This window comes from Ictalurus furcatus, chromosome 3 (genome assembly GCF_023375685.1).
Source record: "Ictalurus furcatus strain D&B chromosome 3, Billie_1.0, whole genome shotgun sequence".
NCBI lineage: Eukaryota > Metazoa > Chordata > Actinopteri > Siluriformes > Ictaluridae > Ictalurus > Ictalurus furcatus.
Genome location: NC_071257.1, coordinates 37,459,235 through 37,477,213, shown reverse-complemented (window position 1 = coordinate 37,477,213; position 17,979 = coordinate 37,459,235). Strand labels below are relative to the sequence as shown.

At 39.5% G+C, this 17,979-nt stretch overlaps 1 protein-coding gene and 1 long non-coding RNA gene across 2 annotated transcripts; both read right to left on the bottom strand.

The window, feature by feature from the left end:
- Window positions 1-4,304: 4,304 nt before the first annotated feature.
- Window positions 4,305-9,195, bottom strand: LOC128605760 (mucin-5AC-like). Its single transcript, XM_053621474.1, has 6 exons — window positions 9,170-9,195; window positions 8,830-8,916; window positions 8,309-8,376; window positions 6,874-8,220; window positions 4,537-4,696; window positions 4,305-4,446 (listed from the first exon to the last, which is right to left on the bottom strand). The coding sequence occupies exons 1-6, from the start codon at window positions 9,193-9,195 to the stop codon at window positions 4,305-4,307; spliced, it is 1,830 nt and encodes a 609-aa protein (XP_053477449.1).
- A 1,739-nt stretch (window positions 9,196-10,934) lies between these two features.
- On the bottom strand, window positions 10,935-16,969 carry LOC128606187 (uncharacterized). Its single transcript, XR_008385645.1, has 3 exons — window positions 16,889-16,969; window positions 16,525-16,577; window positions 10,935-11,469 (listed from the first exon to the last, which is right to left on the bottom strand). It is a non-coding gene; the product is annotated as an uncharacterized LOC128606187 (long non-coding RNA).
- Window positions 16,970-17,979: the final 1,010 nt, after the last annotated feature.

Sequence of the window (17,979 nt, the reverse complement as noted above, 5' to 3'; positions counted from 1 at the left end):
TTGTTGCTGCTGTAGTTAAAGTTGTAGTTGTTTCCTCTGTAGTTGTTGCTTCCTCAATTGTAGTGGTTGGAGCTGGAGTAGTTGTAGATGGAGTTGTTTCTACTGTTGTTGGGGTTGTGCTTGTTGTAGCTTCTGTTGTGGATATAGTGCTAGTGGTCAGTGCTGTTGTTGTTGTAGGTACTGTTGTAGTTGTAGGTTCCTGAAATGTATTGGTTGGAGCAGAAGTCGCTGTAGATGCAGTTCTTTCTACTGTCATTGGTCCTGTGCTTGTTGTAGCCTGTGTAGTTGATAGTTCTGTTTGTGCTGTTGTCAGTACAGTTGTAGCTGTAGTTGTTTCCTCGGTAGTACTTGGTTCCTGGGTTGTAGTACTTTGGGCTACAGTTGTAGTTGATGCAGTTGTTTCATCTGTGGTTGCAGCCTGTGTTGTAGGCACTATAGTACTGGTGAGTTCTGTTGTATGTGATGGTATACTTGTAGCTGTGGTTGTTTGCACTGTTGTTTTTTCCTCTTGAATTGTACTGGTTGGAGCTGAAGTAGCTGTAGATGCACTTGTTTCTACTATTGAGGGTCCCGTGCTTGTTGTAGCCTGTGTAGTTGATACTGTGGAAGTGGTAAATTCTGTTGTTGCTTCAGGAGTTAAAGTTGTAATAGTATCTGTGGTTGTTTCCTCTGTAGTTGTTCTTTCCTCAGTTGTAGTGGTTGGAGCTGGAGTAGTTGTAGATGGAGTTGTTTCCACTGTTGTTGGTCCTGTGCTTGTTGTAGCCTGTGTAGTTGATAGTTCTGTTTGGGCTGTTGTCAGTACAGTTGTAGCTGTAGTTGTCTCCTTGGTAGTACTTGGTTTCTGGGTTGTAGTGCTTGGGTCTACAGTTGTTGCTGATGCAGTTGTTTCATCTGCGGTTGTAGCCTGTGTTGTGGACACTATAGTACTGGTGAGTTCTGTTGTAGCTGATGGTATACTTGTAGCTGTGGTTGTTTTCACTGTTGTTGTTTGTTCCTGGGTTGTAATGGTTGGGGCTACAGTTGTTGTAGATGCACTTGTTTCTATTGTCGAGGGTCCAATGCTTGTTGTAGCCTGTGTAGTTGATACTGTGGAAGTGGTAAATTCTGTTGTTGCTTCAGGAGTTAAAGTTGTAGTTGTTTCATCTGTAGTTGTTGCTTCCTCAATTGTAGAGGTTGGAGCTGGAGTAGTTGTAGATGCAGTTGTTTCTGTCATTGGTCCTGTTCTTGTTGAAGCCTCTGTAGTTGATACTGTCGAAACCATAAATTCTGTTGTTGCTGCTGTAGTTAAAGTTGTAGTAGTATCTGTGATTGTTTCCTCTTTACTTGTTGCTTCCTCAGTTGTAGTGGATGGAGCTGAAATAGCTGTGGATGCAGTTGTTTCTACTGTTGTTGGTCCTGTGCTTGTTGAAGCATGTGTAGTTGATACTGTGGAAGTGGTAAATTCTGGTGTTGCTACTGTAGTTAAAGTTGTAGTGGTTTCCACTGTAGTTGTTGCTTCCTCAATTGTAGTGGTTGGAGCTGGAGTAGTTGTAGATGGAGTTGTTTCTACGGTTGTTGGTCCTGTGCTGGTTGTAGCCTGTGTAGTTGATAGTTCTGTTTGTGCTGTTGTCAGTACAGTTGTAGCTGTAATAGTTTCCTCTGTAGTACTTGGTTCCTGGGTTGTAGTGCTTGGGGCTACAGTTGTTGTTGATGCAGTTGTTTCATATGTGGTTGCAGCCTGTGCTGTGGACACTATAGTACTGGTCAGTTCTGTTGTGGGTGATGGTATACTTGTAGCTGTGGTTGTTTCCACAGTTGTTGTTTGTTCCTGAGTTGTAGTGCTTGGGGCTACAGTTGTTGTTGATGCAGTTGTTTCATCTGTGTTTGCAACCTGTGTTGTGGATACTATAGTACTGGTGAGTTTTGTTGTGGGTGATGGTATACTTGTAGCTGTGGTTGTTTGCACTGTTGTTGTTTCCTCCTGAATTGTACTGGTTGGAGCTGAAGCAGCTGTAGATGCACTTGTTTCTACTGTCGAGGGTCCCGTGCTTGTTGTAGCCTGTGTAGTTGATACTGTGGAAGTGGTAAATTTTGTTGTTGCTTCAGGAGTTAAAGTTGTAGTTGTTTCCTCTGTAGTTGTTGCTTCCTCAATTGTAGTGGTTGGAGCTGGAGTAGTTGTAGATGCAGTTGTTTCTACTGTTGTTGGTCCTGTGCTTGTTGTAGCCTGTGTAGTTGATACTGTGGAAGTGGTAAATTCTGTTGTTGCTGCTGTAGTTAAAGTTATAGTAGTATCTGTGGTTGTTTCCTCTGTAGTTGTTCCTTCTTCAGTTGTAGTGGTTGGAGCTGCAGTAGTTGTAGATCGAGTTGTTTCTACTGTCGTTGGTCCTGTGCTTGTTGTAGCCTGTGTTGTTGATAGTTCTGTTTGTTCTGTTGTCAGTACAATTGTAGCTGTAGTTGTTTCCTCGGTAGTACTAGGTTCCTGGGTTGTAGTGCTTGGGGCTACAGTTGTTGTTGATGCAGTTTTTTCATATGTGGTTGCAGCCTGTGTAGTTGATTGTTCTGTTGTTGGTATTGTAGTTGATGGTATACTTGTAGCTTCGGTTGTTTCCACTGTTGTTGTTTGTTCCTGAGTTGTAGTGGTTGAGGCTACAGTTGTTGTAGATGCAGTTGTTTGTTCAGTTGTTGGCTGTGTGCTTGTTGTAGCTTCCGTTGTGGATAGAGTGCTAGTGGTCACTTCTGTTGTTGCTGTCGGTACTGTTGTAGTTGTAGGTTCCTGAATTGTACTGGTTGGAGCTGAAGTAGCTGTAGATGCAGTTGTTTCTACTGTCGTTGGTCCTGTGCTTGTTGTAGTCTGTGTAGTTGGTACTGTGGAAGTGGTTAATTCTGTTGTTGCTGCTGTATTTAAAGTTGTAGTTGTAGCTGTGGTTGTTTCCTCTGTAGTTGTTGCTGTCTCACTTGTTGTGGTTGGAGCTGGAGTAGTTGTAGATGGAGTTGTTTCTACTGTCGAGGGTCCCGTGCTTGTTGTAGCCTGTGTAGTTGATACTGTGGAAGTGGTAAATTCTGTTTTTGCTGCAGTAGTTAAAATTGTAGTTGTTTCCACTGTAGTTGTTCCTTCCTCAATTGTAGTGGTTGGAGCTGGAGTAGTTGTAGATGGAGTTGTTTCTACTGTTGTTGATCCTGTGCTTGTTGTAGCCTGTGTAGTTGATACTGTGGAAGTGATAAATTCTGTTGTTGCTGCAGGCGTTAAAGTTGTAGTTGTTTCCGCTGTAGTTGTTGCTTCCTCAATTGTAGTGGTTGGAGCTGGAGTAGTTGTAGATGCAGTTGTTTCTACTGTTGTTGGTCCTGTGCTTGTTGTAGCCTGTGTAGTTGATACTGTGGAAGTGGTAAATTCTGTTGTTGCTGCTGTAGTTAAAGTTGTAGTAGTATCTGTGGTTGTTTCCTCTGTAGTTGTTCCTTCCTCAGTTGTAGTGGTTGGAGCTGCAGTAGTTGTAGATCGAGTTGTTTCTACTGTCGTTGGTCCTGTGCTTGTTGTAGCCTGTGTTGTTGATAGTTCTGTTTGTTCTGTTGTCAGTACAATTGTAGCTGTAGTTGTTTCCTCGGTAGTACTAGGTTCCTGGGTTGTAGTGCTTGGGGCTACAGTTGTTGTAGATGCAGTTGTTTCTTCTATTGTTGGGGTTGTGCTTGTTGAAGCTTCTGTTGTGGATATAGTGCTAGTGGTCAGTTTTGTTGTTGCTGTAGGTACTGTTGTAGTTGTAGGTTCCTGAATTGTACTGGTTGGAGCTGAAGTAGCTGTGGATGCAGTTGTTTCTACTGTTGTTGGTCCTGTGCTTGTTGTAGCCTGTGTAGTTGATACTGTGGAAGTGGTAAATTCTGTTTTTGCTGCAGTAGTTAAACTTGCAGTTGTTTCCGCTGTAGTTGTTGCTTCCTCAATTGCAGTGGTTGGAACTGGAGTAGTTGTAGATGGAGTTGTTTCTACTGTTGTTGGTCCTGTGCTTGTTGTAGCCTGTGTAGTTGATAGTTCTGTTTGTGCTGTTGTCAGTACAGTTGTAGCTGTAGTTGTTTCCTCGGTAGTACTAGGTTCCTGGGTTGTAGTGCTTGGGGCTACAGTTGTTGTTGATGCAGTTTTTTCATATGTGGTTGCAGCCTGTGTAGTTGATTGTTCTGTTGTTGGTATTGTAGTTGATGGTATACTTGTAGCTGTGGTTGTTTCCACTGTTGTTGTTTGTTCCTGAGTTGTAGTGGTTGAGGCTACAGTTGTTGTAGATGCAGTTGTTTGTTCAGTTGTTGGCTGTGTGCTTGTTGTAGCTTCTGTTGTGGATAGAGTGCTAGTGATCAGTTCTGTTGTTGCTGTAGGTACTGTTGTAGTTGTAGCTTCCTGAATTGTACTGGTTGGAGCTGAAGTAGCTGTAGATGCAGTTGTTTCTACTGTCGTTCGTCCTGTGCTTGTTGTAGTCTGTGTAGTTGGTACTGTGGAAGTGGGTAATTCTGTTGTTGCTGCTGTATTTAAAGTTGTAGTTGTAGCTGTGGTTGTTTCCTCTGTAGTTGTTGCTGTCTCACTTGTTGTGGTTGGAGCTGAAGTAGCTGTAGATGCACTTGTTTCTACTGTCGAGGGTCCCGTGCTTGTTGTAGCCTGTGTAGTTGATACTGTGGAAGTGGTAAATTCTGTTTTTGCTGCAGTAGTTAATCTTGTAGTTGTTTCCGCTGTAGTTGTTGCTTCCTCAATTGTAGTGGTTGGAGCTGGAGTAGTTGTAGATGGAGTTGTTTCTACTGTTGTTTGTCCTGTGCTTGTTGTAGCCTGTGTAGTTGATAGTTCTGTTTGTGCTGTTGTCAGTACAGTTGTAGCTGTAGTTGTTTCCTCGGTAGTACTAGGTTCCTGGGTTGTAGTGCTTGGGGCTACAGTTGTTGTTGATGTAGTTGTTTCATATGTGGTTGCAGCCTGTGTAGTTGATTGTTCTGTTGTTGGTGTTGTAGTTGATGGTATACTTGTAGCTGTGGTTGTTTCCACTGTTGTTGTTTGTTCCTGAGTTGTAGTGGTTGAGGCTACAGTTGTTGTAGATGCAGTTGTTTGTTCAGTTGTTGGCTGTGTGCTTGTTGTAGCTTCTGTTGTGGATAGAGTGCTAGTGGTCAGTTCTGTTGTTGCTGTCGATACTGTTGTAGTTGTAGGTTCCTGAATTGTACTGGTTGGAGCTGAAGTAGCTGTAGATGCAGTTGTTTCTACTGTCGTTGGTCCTGTGCTTGTTGTAGTCTGTGTAGTTGGTACTGTGGAAGTGGTTAATTCTGTTGTTGCTGCTGTATTTAAAGTTGTAGTTGTAGCTGTGGTTGTTTCCTCTGTAGTTGTTGCTGTCTCACTTGTTGTGGTTGGAGCTGGAGTAGTTGTAGATGGAGTTGTTTCTACTGTCGAGGGTCCCGTGCTTGTTGTAGCCTGTGTAGTTGATACTGTGGAAGTGGTAAATTCTGTTGTTGCTGCAGGCGTTAAAGTTGTAGTTGTTTCCTCTGTAGTTGTTGCTTCCTCAGTTGTAGTGGATGGAGCTGAAGTAGCTGTGGATGCAGTTGTTTCTACTGTTGTTGGTCCTGTGCTTGTTGTAGCCTGTGTAGTTGATAGTTCTGTCTGTGCTGTTGTCAGTACAGTTGTAGCTGTAGTTGTTTCCTCGGTAGTACTTGGTTCCTGGGTTGTAGTGCTTGGGGCTACAGTTGCTGTTGATGCAGTTGTTTCATATGTGGTTGCAGCCTGTGTTGTGGACACTATAGTACTGGTGAGTTCTGTTGTTTGTGATGGTATACTTGTAGCTGTGGTTGTTTGCACTGTTGTTGTTTCTTCCTGAGTTGTAGTGGTTGGGGCTACAGTTGTTGTAGATGGAGTTGTTTCTACTGTTGTTGATCCTGTGCTTGTTGTAGCCTGTGTAGTTGATACTGTGGAAGTGATAAATTCTGTTGTTGCTGCAGGCGTTAAAGTTGTAGTTGTTTCCGCTGTAGTTGTTGCTTCCTCAATTGTAGTGGTTGGAGCTGGAGTAGTTGTAGATGCAGTTGTTTCTACTGTTGTTGGTCCTGTGCTTGTTGTAGCCTGTGTAGTTGATACTGTGGAAGTGGTAAATTCTGTTGTTGCTGCTGTAGTTAAAGTTGTAGTAGTATCTGTGGTTGTTTCCTCTGTAGTTGTTCCTTCCTCAGTTGTAGTGGTTGGAGCTGCAGTAGTTGTAGATCGAGTTGTTTCTACTGTCGTTGGTCCTGTGCTTGTTGTAGCCTGTGTTGTTGATAGTTCTGTTTGTTCTGTTGTCAGTACAATTGTAGCTGTAGTTGTTTCCTCGGTAGTACTAGGTTCCTGGGTTGTAGTGCTTGGGGCTACAGTTGTTGTAGATGCAGTTGTTTCTTCTATTGTTGGGGTTGTGCTTGTTGAAGCTTCTGTTGTGGATATAGTGCTAGTGGTCAGTTTTGTTGTTGCTGTAGGTACTGTTGTAGTTGTAGGTTCCTGAATTGTACTGGTTGGAGCTGAAGTAGCTGTGGATGCAGTTGTTTCTACTGTTGTTGGTCCTGTGCTTGTTGTAGCCTGTGTAGTTGATACTGTGGAAGTGGTAAATTCTGTTTTTGCTGCAGTAGTTAAACTTGCAGTTGTTTCCGCTGTAGTTGTTGCTTCCTCAATTGCAGTGGTTGGAACTGGAGTAGTTGTAGATGGAGTTGTTTCTACTGTTGTTGGTCCTGTGCTTGTTGTAGCCTGTGTAGTTGATAGTTCTGTTTGTGCTGTTGTCAGTACAGTTGTAGCTGTAGTTGTTTCCTCGGTAGTACTAGGTTCCTGGGTTGTAGTGCTTGGGGCTACAGTTGTTGTTGATGCAGTTTTTTCATATGTGGTTGCAGCCTGTGTAGTTGATTGTTCTGTTGTTGGTATTGTAGTTGATGGTATACTTGTAGCTGTGGTTGTTTCCACTGTTGTTGTTTGTTCCTGAGTTGTAGTGGTTGGGGCTACAGTTGTTGTAGATGCAGTTGTTTCTTCTATTGTTGGGGTTGTGCTTGTTGTAGCTTCTGTTGTGGATATAGTGCTAGTGATCAGTTCTGTTGTTGCTGTAGGTACTGTTGTAGTTGTAGCTTCCTGAATTGTACTGGTTGGAGCTGAAGTAGCTGTAGATGCAGTTGTTTCTACTGTCGTTGGTCCTGTGCTTGTTGTAGTCTGTGTAGTTGGTACTGTGGAAGTGGGTAATTCTGTTGTTGCTGCTGTATTTAAAGTTGTAGTTGTAGCTGTGGTTGTTTCCTCTGTAGTTGTTGCTGTCTCACTTGTTGTGGTTGGAGCTGAAGTAGCTGTAGATGCACTTGTTTCTACTGTCGAGGGTCCCGTGCTTGTTGTAGCCTGTGTAGTTGATACTGTGGAAGTGGTAAATTCTGTTTTTGCTGCAGTAGTTAATCTTGTAGTTGTTTCCGCTGTAGTTGTTGCTTCCTCAATTGTAGTGGTTGGAGCTGGAGTAGTTGTAGATGGAGTTGTTTCTACTGTTGTTTGTCCTGTGCTTGTTGTAGCCTGTGTAGTTGATAGTTCTGTTTGTGCTGTTGTCAGTACAGTTGTAGCTGTAGTTGTTTCCTCGGTAGTACTAGGTTCCTGGGTTGTAGTGCTTGGGGCTACAGTTGTTGTTGATGTAGTTGTTTCATATGTGGTTGCAGCCTGTGTAGTTGATTGTTCTGTTGTTGGTGTTGTAGTTGATGGTATACTTGTAGCTGTGGTTGTTTCCACTGTTGTTGTTTGTTCCTGAGTTGTAGTGGTTGAGGCTACAGTTGTTGTAGATGCAGTTGTTTGTTCAGTTGTTGGCTGTGTGCTTGTTGTAGCTTCTGTTGTGGATAGAGTGCTAGTGGTCAGTTCTGTTGTTGCTGTCGGTACTGTTGTAGTTGTAGGTTCCTGAATTGTACTGGTTGGAGCTGAAGTAGCTGTAGATGCAGTTGTTTCTACTGTCGTTGGTCCTGTGCTTGTTGTAGTCTGTGTAGTTGGTACTGTGGAAGTGGTTAATTCTGTTGTTGCTGCTGTATTTAAAGTTGTAGTTGTAGCTGTGGTTGTTTCCTCTGTAGTTGTTGCTGTCTCACTTGTTGTGGTTGGAGCTGGAGTAGTTGTAGATGGAGTTGTTTCTACTGTCGAGGGTCCCGTGCTTGTTGTAGCCTGTGTAGTTGATACTGTGGAAGTGGTAAATTCTGTTGTTGCTGCAGGCGTTAAAGTTGTAGTTGTTTCCTCTGTAGTTGTTGCTTCCTCAGTTGTAGTGGATGGAGCTGAAGTAGCTGTGGATGCAGTTGTTTCTACTGTTGTTGGTCCTGTGCTTGTTGTAGCCTGTGTAGTTGATAGTTCTGTCTGTGCTGTTGTCAGTACAGTTGTAGCTGTAGTTGTTTCCTCGGTAGTACTTGGTTCCTGGGTTGTAGTGCTTGGGGCTACAGTTGCTGTTGATGCAGTTGTTTCATATGTGGTTGCAGCCTGTGTTGTGGACACTATAGTACTGGTGAGTTCTGTTGTTTGTGATGGTATACTTGTAGCTGTGGTTGTTTGCACTGTTGTTGTTTGTTCCTGAGTTGTAGTGGTTGGGGCTACAGTTGTTGTAGATGCACTTGTTTCTTCTATTGTTGGGGTTGTGCTTGTTGTAGCTTCTGTTGTGGATATAGTGCTAGTGATCAGTTCTATTGTTGCTGTAGGTACTGTTGTAGTTGTAGCTTCCTGAATTGTACTGGTTGGAGCTGAAGTAGCTGTAGATGCAGTTGTTTCTACTGTCGTTGGTCCTGTGCTTGTTGTAGTCTGTGTAGTTGGTACTGTGGAAGTGGGTAATTCTGTTGTTGCTGCTGTATTTAAAGTTGTAGTTGTAGCTGTGGTTGTTTCCTCTGTAGTTGTTGCTGTCTCACTTGTTGTGGTTGGAGCTGGAGTAGTTGTAGATGGAGTTGTTTCTACTGTCGAGGGTCCCGTGCTTGTTGTAGCCTGTGTAGTTGATACTGTGGAAGTGGTAAATTCTGTTGTTGCTGCAGGCGTTAAAGTTGTAGTTGTTTCCTCTGTAGTTGTTGCTTCCTCAGTTGTAGTGGATGGAGCTGAAGTAGCTGTGGATGCATTTGTTTGTACTGTTGTTGGTCCTGTGCTTGTTGTAGCCTGTGTAGTTGATAGTTCTGTTTGTGCTGTTGTCAGTACAGTTGTAGCTGTAGTTGTTTCCTCGGTAGTACTAGGTTCCTGGGTTGTAGTGCTTGGGGCTACAGTTGCTGTTGATGCAGTTGTTTCATATGTGGTTGCAGCCTGTGTTGTGGACACTATAGTACTGGTGAGTTCTGTTGTATGTGATGGTATACTTGTAGCTGTGGTTGTTTGCACTGTTGTTGTTTGTTCCTGAATTGTACTGGTTGGAGCTGAAGTAGCTGTAGATGCACTTGTTTCTACTGTCGAGGGTCCCGTGCTTGTTGTAGCCTGTGTAGTTGATACTGTGGAAGTGGTAAATTCTGTTTTTGCTGCAGTAGTTAAACTTGTAGTTGTTTCCGCTGTAGTTGTTGCTTTCTCAATTGTAGTGGTTGGAGCTGGAGTAGTTGTAGATGGAGTTGTTTCTACTGTTGTTGGTCCTGTGCTTGTTGTAGCCTGTGTAGTTGATAGTTCTGTTTGTGCTGTTGTCAGTACAGTTGTAGCTGTAGTTGTTTCCTCGGTAGTACTAGGTTCCTGGGGTTTAGTGCTTGGGGCTACAGTTGTTGTTGATGCAGTTGTTTCATAAGTGGTTGCAGCCTGTGTTGTGGACACTATTGTACTGGTGAGTTCTGTTGTTTGTGATGGTATACTTGTAGCTGTGGTTGTTTGCACTGTTGTTGTTTGTTCCTGAGTTGTAGTGGTTGGGGCTACAGTTGTTGTAGATGCAGTTGTTTCTTCTATTGTTGGGGTTGTGCTTGTTGTAGCTTCTGTTGTGGATATAGTGCTAGTGGTCAGTTCTGTTGTTGCTGTAGGTGCTGTTGTAGTTGTAGCTTCCTGAATTGTACTGGTTGGAGCTGAAGTAGCTGTAGATGCAGTTGTTTCTACTGTCGTTGGTCCTGTGCTTGTTGTAGTCTGTGTAGTTGGTACTGTGGAAGTGGGTAATTCTGTTGTTGCTGCTGTATTTAAAGTTGTAGTTGTAGCTGTGGTTGTTTCCTCTGTAGTTGTTGCTATCTCACTTGTTGTGGTTGGAGCTGAAGTAGCTGTAGATGCAATTGTTTCTACTGTCGAGGGTCCCGTGCTTGTTGTAGCCTGTGTAGTTGATACTGTGGAAGTGGTAAATTCTGTTTTTGCTGCAGTAGTTAAACTTGTAGTTGTTTCCTCTGTAGTTGTTGCTTCCTCAATTGTAGTGGTTGGAGCTGGAGTAGTTGTAGATGGAGTTGTTTCTACTGTTGTTGGTCCTGTGCTTGTTGTAGCCTGTGTAGTTGATAGTTCTGTTGGTGTTGTAGTTAATGGTATACTTGTAGCTGTGGTTGTTTCCACTGTTGTTGTTTGTTCCTGAGTTGTAGTGGTTGAGGCTACAGTTGTTGTAGATGCAGTTGTTTGTTCAGATGTTGGCTGTGTGCTTGTTATCGCTTCTGTTGTGGATAGAGTGCTAGTGGTCAGTTCTGTTGTTGCTGTCGGTACTGTTGTAGTTGTAGGTTCCTGAATTGTACTGGTTGTAGCTGAAGTAACTGTAGATGCAGTTGTTTCTACTGTCATTGCTCCTGTGCTTGTTGTAGTCTGTGTAGTTGGTACTGTGGAAGTGGTTAATTCTGTTGTTGCTGCAGGCGTTAAAGTTGTAGTTGTTTCCTCTGTAGTTGTTGCTTCCTCAGTTGTAGTGGATGGAGCTGAAGTAGCTGTGGATGCAGTTGTTTCTACTGTTGTTGGTCCTGTGCTTGTTGTTACCTGTGTAGCTGATACTGTGGAAGTGGTAAATTCTCTTGTTGCTGCTGTAGTTAAAGTTGTAGATGTTTCCTCTGTTGTTGTTGCTTCCTCAGTTGTAGTGGATGGAGGAGGTAAAGTAGCTGTGGATGCAGTTGTTTCTACTGTTGTTGGTCCTGTGCTTGTTGCAGCCTGTGTGAAACTGGTAAATTCTGTTGTTACTGCTGTAGTTAAAGTTCTAGTTGTAGCTGTGGTTGTTTCCTCTATAGTTGTTGCTTCCTCAATTGTTGTGGTTGGAGCTGGTGTAGATGTAAATGCAGTTGTTTCTACTGTTGTTGGTCCTGTGCTCGTTGTAGCCTGTGTAGTTGATAGTTCTGTTGTTTGCGCTGTTGTCCGTACAGTTGTAGCTGTGGTTGTTTCATCAGTAGCACTTGGTTCCTGGTTTGAAGTGGTTGTGGCTACAGTTGTTGTAGATGCAGTTGATTCTATTGTTGTGAGCTGTTTGTTTTTTGTAGCCTGTGTTGTGTACTCAGTAGTACTGGTCAGTTCTGTTACTTTTATTGTTGTTGGTACAGTTGTAGCTGTCGTAGTTTTCTCAGTTGTGTTTGTCCCTTCTGCGGTTTCTGTTGTAAATGGTATTGTACTTTGGGCTGCAATCCCACTAAGCAGCATCCATAGACATACTGTCACAAGTATAGGTAATTTCACTTAATTTTTTCTTCATTTATTTAAAAACCATTTATTTTCTTAGCTCACTATTACAGTCATTACATGATGCAATATATGTTTATGGTATTGATAATGTTTCTTTATTGGTCACATATACAGTACAACACAGTGAAATTCTTTTCTATGCATAGCCCAGCATGTTAGGAAGCTGGGGTCAGAGCGCAGGGTCAGCCATGATACAGCACCCATGGTGCAGAGAGGGTTACGGGCCTTGCTGAAGGGCCCAGCTTGGCAGTGCTGTGGCTTGAACCACCGACCTTCCGATCAGTAACCCAGAGCCTTAGCCACTAATCCACTGCTGTCGCCTACCCCCAAATCAAATGATTCTCTTATATTAGACATAATTTATAATCTAACATCTAACAATTTAACAATCATACATTTTAGCCATTTAACTATCTCACAAAATAAATGTATACATATAAGCATACATTTATCTCACATAAAAGCAAAAGAGACTAAATTTGGCAAAGGGACTTATTATTATTATTATTATTATTATTATTATTATTATTATTATTATTATTATTATTATTATTATTATTATTATTATTATTATTATTATAGCAGCTGCAATCAGCAATTAAGGGGCCAAGCACAAAAGAAGCTAAACAAGGAACTAAACAAGCATGGAAGTGAGCATCAAGACCAACTGTAAAAAAAAAAAAAGCAATTTTAGATATTTGTATATGATTTTAGGCAAAATGGTTGAACATTCATGAATCCAATTAATTGTTATACTATTTAATTGCTTATCATGTTTGACCAATAACTGGCACTGTGACCACATTCATGTGGTGTGGTCAGGCTGGGGTCACAATGAAATGCCAAAGCCTTGCAGAGATACAGCCTCAGAATCATTTTGGCATCATGCCATCAAATTTCTTGATGTGTTAAATGATAACAGTTTGGTTTATCAACATAAAATCCATAATTTTTTGCCAGCATGGTTTGCCGAATATCTAATCAAATTTATTGAAAATCGCCCAATGGTCTCAAAATTAGTTTTAAAATTCAAAATGGTGGACAGGAAGTTCAATCGACTATGGCATAATTGATATCACTGTTCTCAACATGACACGTGGAATCTAACAAGACCAGTTTCATTACAATAGGCAAAATTATTCAAATGATATTGGCATTTTTTAAAATGTCATTATAATTTTTGACCACAAGGTGCCACTGTCCAAAAAAAAAAAAAATTGTACCTTCAGGGCATTGTGACAAAGACACATATAGAGTTTCGAAATGATAAGCCAATGCCTTCGAAAAATATAGCATTTTGTGACAAAATTCAAAATGGCTGACATTGGATCATGGAATCTTTCGTCTCAGAATGTCATACGGAGTCAAACTTTTTTCATATTTCCTGACCAGGTCATGCTTGTGATAAGAGGTACCAAGTTTTGCCTCAATAGGCAAAAGCATTGTGGAGATATAGCGTCATGTCCAGTTCAGCGTGCTCTTCGTCAAATTCATTCACGTATTATTCGAGAACGGGTTGACTAATCAACTTGAATTCCATAACTATTTCTCGGCATGGTCTGAAGATGATCTGATTAGATTTTTGTGAAAATCTGGGAGGAGTTAAGAAAAGTTTGTTTTTTAGAGAAAAATGTGATGGCACTATTGGTCAATTTACACTAGTCTCCCAGGAGAAGCATTACAACACACATTACACCACTATAGAGTGCAGTAAATAGTTTGTTTGTTTTTTTACAATTAAATTCTGAAATAAGGTCTGTGATTAACACAAGCTCAATATATTTACACATTTTATTCTATGACAATAATAAGTGTATGTGCCAATTATACCAATCTCAATCCTCAATTGCCCCAAGAGGAATATTATATTGGATGTCTCTTATTGATAACCTTCAGTGGAGGAACTTGGTATATATAAGTATTGCACACAAAGAAGTTCATTTCCGAATCCTGCACAAAATCTATCTATGCAACGCACTATCTAGATATTGTGATGTAACTGATACATGTACCTCTTGTAATGGTGAGAGTGAAAAGTGGTGGCTCAGTGGTTAAAGGCTCTGGGTTACTGATGAGAAGGTCAGGAGCCCCAGCACTGCCAAGCTACCACTGTTAGGCCCTTGGGCAAGACCCTTAACCCTCAATTGCTCAGTTGTATAAATTAGATAAATGTAAGTTGCTCTGGATAAGGGTGTCTGCCAAATGCCATAAAATGTAAAAAAAAAAAAAAAAAAAAAAAAAAAAAAGTACATGAAAACCTCAGACATTTGTTCTTTTTTGTAGCGAATAGAGTAATTACTCCTTGTATAAAGTTAATTAAAGTTATGATTTAAGCATAAAGGACATTATTTGTCATTTTGAAAATAAAAACAAGTTTCTAGAAGCTATGGTGAATTTATTTATTCTTGTGGCACAATTTTACCTGAAATGGAGTATTTGATTAAATCATTGCAGTTACTATTTTTTTGTACTATGCTATGATGAAATCGTTCATGTGCCATGAGTAACGTGGTTGTTTTGTCTTTAACTTTTATTGATTAAATTTTTTTTCTGGTTATATATATATATATATATATATATATATATATATATATATATATATATATATATATATATATATATATAATTTTTTTTCTTTTTTTTTCTTGTTCTTGGCAGTACAGTTACTGTTTATGCATATATAATTGCTTGGGATTATATGTATTGTATGTGTATGATTGAAAGCTGTATCTTCACACTTTTGTTATTTATTGCACAAAAATTTAAATAAAAATATAAATAAATAAAAAAATATATTTATTGCACTTTATTGTGGTGTAGTGTAATGCATGTTGTAATGCTTCTCTCGGGTGACTAGTGCAAATTGACCGATAGCACCATCTGTTGGTTTGAAAGAGGAAGGTTCTTAGCTGCATTTGTGAGAAAATCATAACAATGGGCAAAGGTCATCAAAAGCTATTATAATTTTTGAAATTGCATTATAATTGTTTACCACAAGGTGGCACTGCAGGTACAATGCAGGTACCTCAAGTCATGATGTATATCACAGGTATTAATTATGTTCTGAATATGCTAATGCACTATGGAGATATAGCTTCACATCTGTTTCAGCATGATCGAAATCTAATTCGTCTGCATGTTATTTGAGAACGGTTTGGTTTATCAAAAAGCTTTGAAAACAGTTTACCAGCATGGTCTGAAGATGATCTCTTACCAATTTCATCAAAATTGGATGAATGATCTGGGACTAGATTGAAAAAGTAGGTTTTTCATCAAAGTCCAAACGGCAGGCGTAATTGGGATCATTGTTCTCTGCATGACCCAGGGAATCTGTCAAGATGAATCTCATGACAATGCGCAAAAGTATTCAAAAGCTATTCGCATTTTATATTTGCATTATAATTGTTGACCACAAGGTGGTACTGTCCTGAAACTTTTTGAGTACTTTTGGGGCACAAGCCTGATGACGTTTACCAATTTTTCTAACAATGTGCCAAGTCGTTCATAAAATACATTTAAGACTAAATTCAAAATGGCTGACCACCAAAATAGCTGATATTCAAAAAATGTAATATCAAATGACTTATGTCCCACAGTTTCATGATTTTAGGATAAGCCATTCAGAAGTTATAAACAAAAATGTACTTTATTCATATCTCATGACCACTAGGTGGAAACTGTACAGGTACCCTCAAGTCATGATGGCTATGACATGCACCAAGTTTGGTATGAATACGCTAAAGCGTTTCAGAGATATTGCCTCATGTTCATTTTGGCTTGCTCGCCCCCGGATTCGTTTGCACATTGTTCGAGAACGGTTGAGTCTATCAAAAAGCTTTTTTTTTTGCCAGTATAGCCTGAAGATAAGTATTTTTTCATTTATATGCTGATGATACCCAGATCTACCTTCCTTTAAAACAAAATGATAGATGCGCTTTACAACCACTGGTGGCCTGTTTAAATGAACTCAAGCTATGGCTTTCTAGCAGCTTTCTAAACCTAAATGATAACAAAATTTAATTAATCTTATTTGGACTGAAGGAAAATTGTGTTGTTGACCTTGACCTTGGTTCGCTTTACTACGGTGTCTACAGCTTTTTATGGTGTTTACAGCTGGTGCAAAATGCAGCTGCCAGACTTCTCACAGGGACTCAAATACGAGCCCATTACACCTATATTAATCAATATACACTGGCTCCCTGTTAAGTACAGAATTGATTTAAAAAATTTATTGTTTGTTTACAAAGCCCTCAATAACATAATCTGCAATCTTGTGACTTTGGTTTACTCACTGTGCCCAGATCTAGACACAAAAAACAAGGCGACCGCGCCTTCCTGATTGTTGGTCCGAAGCTTTGGAATAGTCTTCCCTACCATATCAGACTTGCCCCTTCTATCTCAACTTTTAAATCTGCCCTTAAGACATACTTATTTTCCCTGGCTTTCAATATTCTGTGATCACTGTGATTTATTTTCTTTTTACTATAGTACTTGCCTTCACCCTGCTGTATGTTTATGCGGTTATTTTTATATTGTACAGCACTTTGGTCAACCTTGGTTGTTTTTAAATTTGCTCTATGAAAATATGATTGATTGATTGATGATCTCTTTTGAATTTCATGACAATCAGATGAATGGTCTAGGAGGAGTTCAAAAAAGTAGGTTTTCGGTCCATTCGAATTGGCACAAGCCAAGGAATCGGGGAAAATAAATTTTGTTTCTAGCTCTTACGGGTCAAAAGGTATTAGTATAAACGTGAGTGCAATTTTGGACAGTTAGTGGCACTAGAATGTTTGAGTTAGAGACTCCAAATATGTTGTAGTAACACATCACACTGTCCTCTATCTGTGTGCCAAATGTCATAACTTTACCACAAGTGGTTCTATGGGCTGCCATGAGAAAAAGAAGGAATAATAATAATAATAATAATAATAGGAACCTTTGGTGCTTGGCCCCTAATAATAAGATATGGATATGGGATAAACATACATTTCATTTTAAAGTGAAAAATTAGGTTTACTTACATATTGTGAAGGCAGTAGTGTTACTGGTGCCATTCTTTTTTAAAAAGGCAAACCTGTCAATAAACAATTAAATCAAATTGGATTTTTAATTATTTTAAATGTTCAATATAGCAATTAGAAAATGTCAATAATGCAACAACTCTACAATATCACAATAGCATCCCAATAATAATAATAATAATAATAATAATAATAATAATAATAATAATAATAATAAAAATTATGCATTTTTACAAACAAAACCAGAATATATGAATTTGCAGTTTAACTGTTGCTTTATTTCACTAAATGTGAGGGGGAAAGGTGCAAATTGATGATTAGAAGCTAAACTGAGAGTACAAACAAACATAAAGAGATATATTACCTTATTTTAGTCATAACCATCTGATCTCAAACAATAATCTGTTCCCTGTAACTCTCTCAGCAATATCCTTAATGACAACAGGCTCTGTCTCTCTGGAAGATGATTTACCCAAAAGTTAAGCTACTTTTATAAGGTGTAACAAGGTGTGACTCAGGAATCATATTCACATGCTCATGACAAAAGCTATTTTTATGCAACTTGACAATAGTGGGTGTTTCTTCATAGAGAGATGATCAGAAATAGAATTATGTAACACAGTTTTTCATCAGTTTTCCACATTAACAAAAAGTTAAAGAGAACCATTTTGAATCTGTATTTAACTTTTAAATTACATGTAGTCCAGACTACAGTGCATTACTTCTTAATTTTAAAACTGACTCAGATTAATAGTGATATGTTTTCTGTACAATATACATTAATGGACTACATTTAAAATTTCTGTAAAGCTGCTTTATGATCTTGTCTATTGTTAGAACCTTTATCGAATTAAAATTGGATTGAATAAAAAAATAGAAATGCATTTAAAAAGTTATTTAATGTAAAAAAAAAAAAAAGGTATATTTATTCCACAAATATGTAAAAATGATAAGATAATGTTTTTATGTGAATATTAAAATAATATTGGAAATAAAATTTAAATGGTGAGTTATGGAAATTAATTAAAATGCAACTCATGAGAAATAAAATTTAAACAGGTAAAACTGGTAACCAATAAAATATACTATATGGCCATAAATATGTGGAGACATGATCATCACCCACATATGCTGGCTTTCCTCAAACTGTTGCCACAATGTATGAAGCACATAACTTATGGGTCTGCTCCAGAGTCTCCATCCAGTGGAACATGTCTTATTCAGCTCTAGCAGATTTAGTCACCTTGTTTGAAGACTAAACCATTTCAACTGGCTTCTTTCGATTCAGAGGAGCAGCATCTCTATTCTGAGGCTCTCCCAGATTGTTTAACTCCTCACCTTATCACAAAGATTAAGTCTGCAGAGAAAATGTCAGTTGTGCTGCCTGTACTTAGGACCTAATTCATTTGTTCAATACTCACAGCTAGTGACCACAGGTAAGGTGAATATTCTTTG

Bases quoted from the DNA above. Each gene is read 5' to 3' on its own strand.
- LOC128605760 (XM_053621474.1), bottom strand. From the start codon at position 9,195: ATGAAACAACTGCATCAACAGCAACT. The intron at 8,377-8,829 runs GTGAGACAGCAA...CTGCATCAACAG, and splicing joins TCCAGCTCCAACCACAACAA to CAACTGTAGCCCCAAGCACT. The intron at 4,697-6,873 runs GTATACCATCAA...ACTACAATTGAG, and splicing joins GGAAACAACCACAGCTACAA to GAAGCAACAACTACAGCGGA.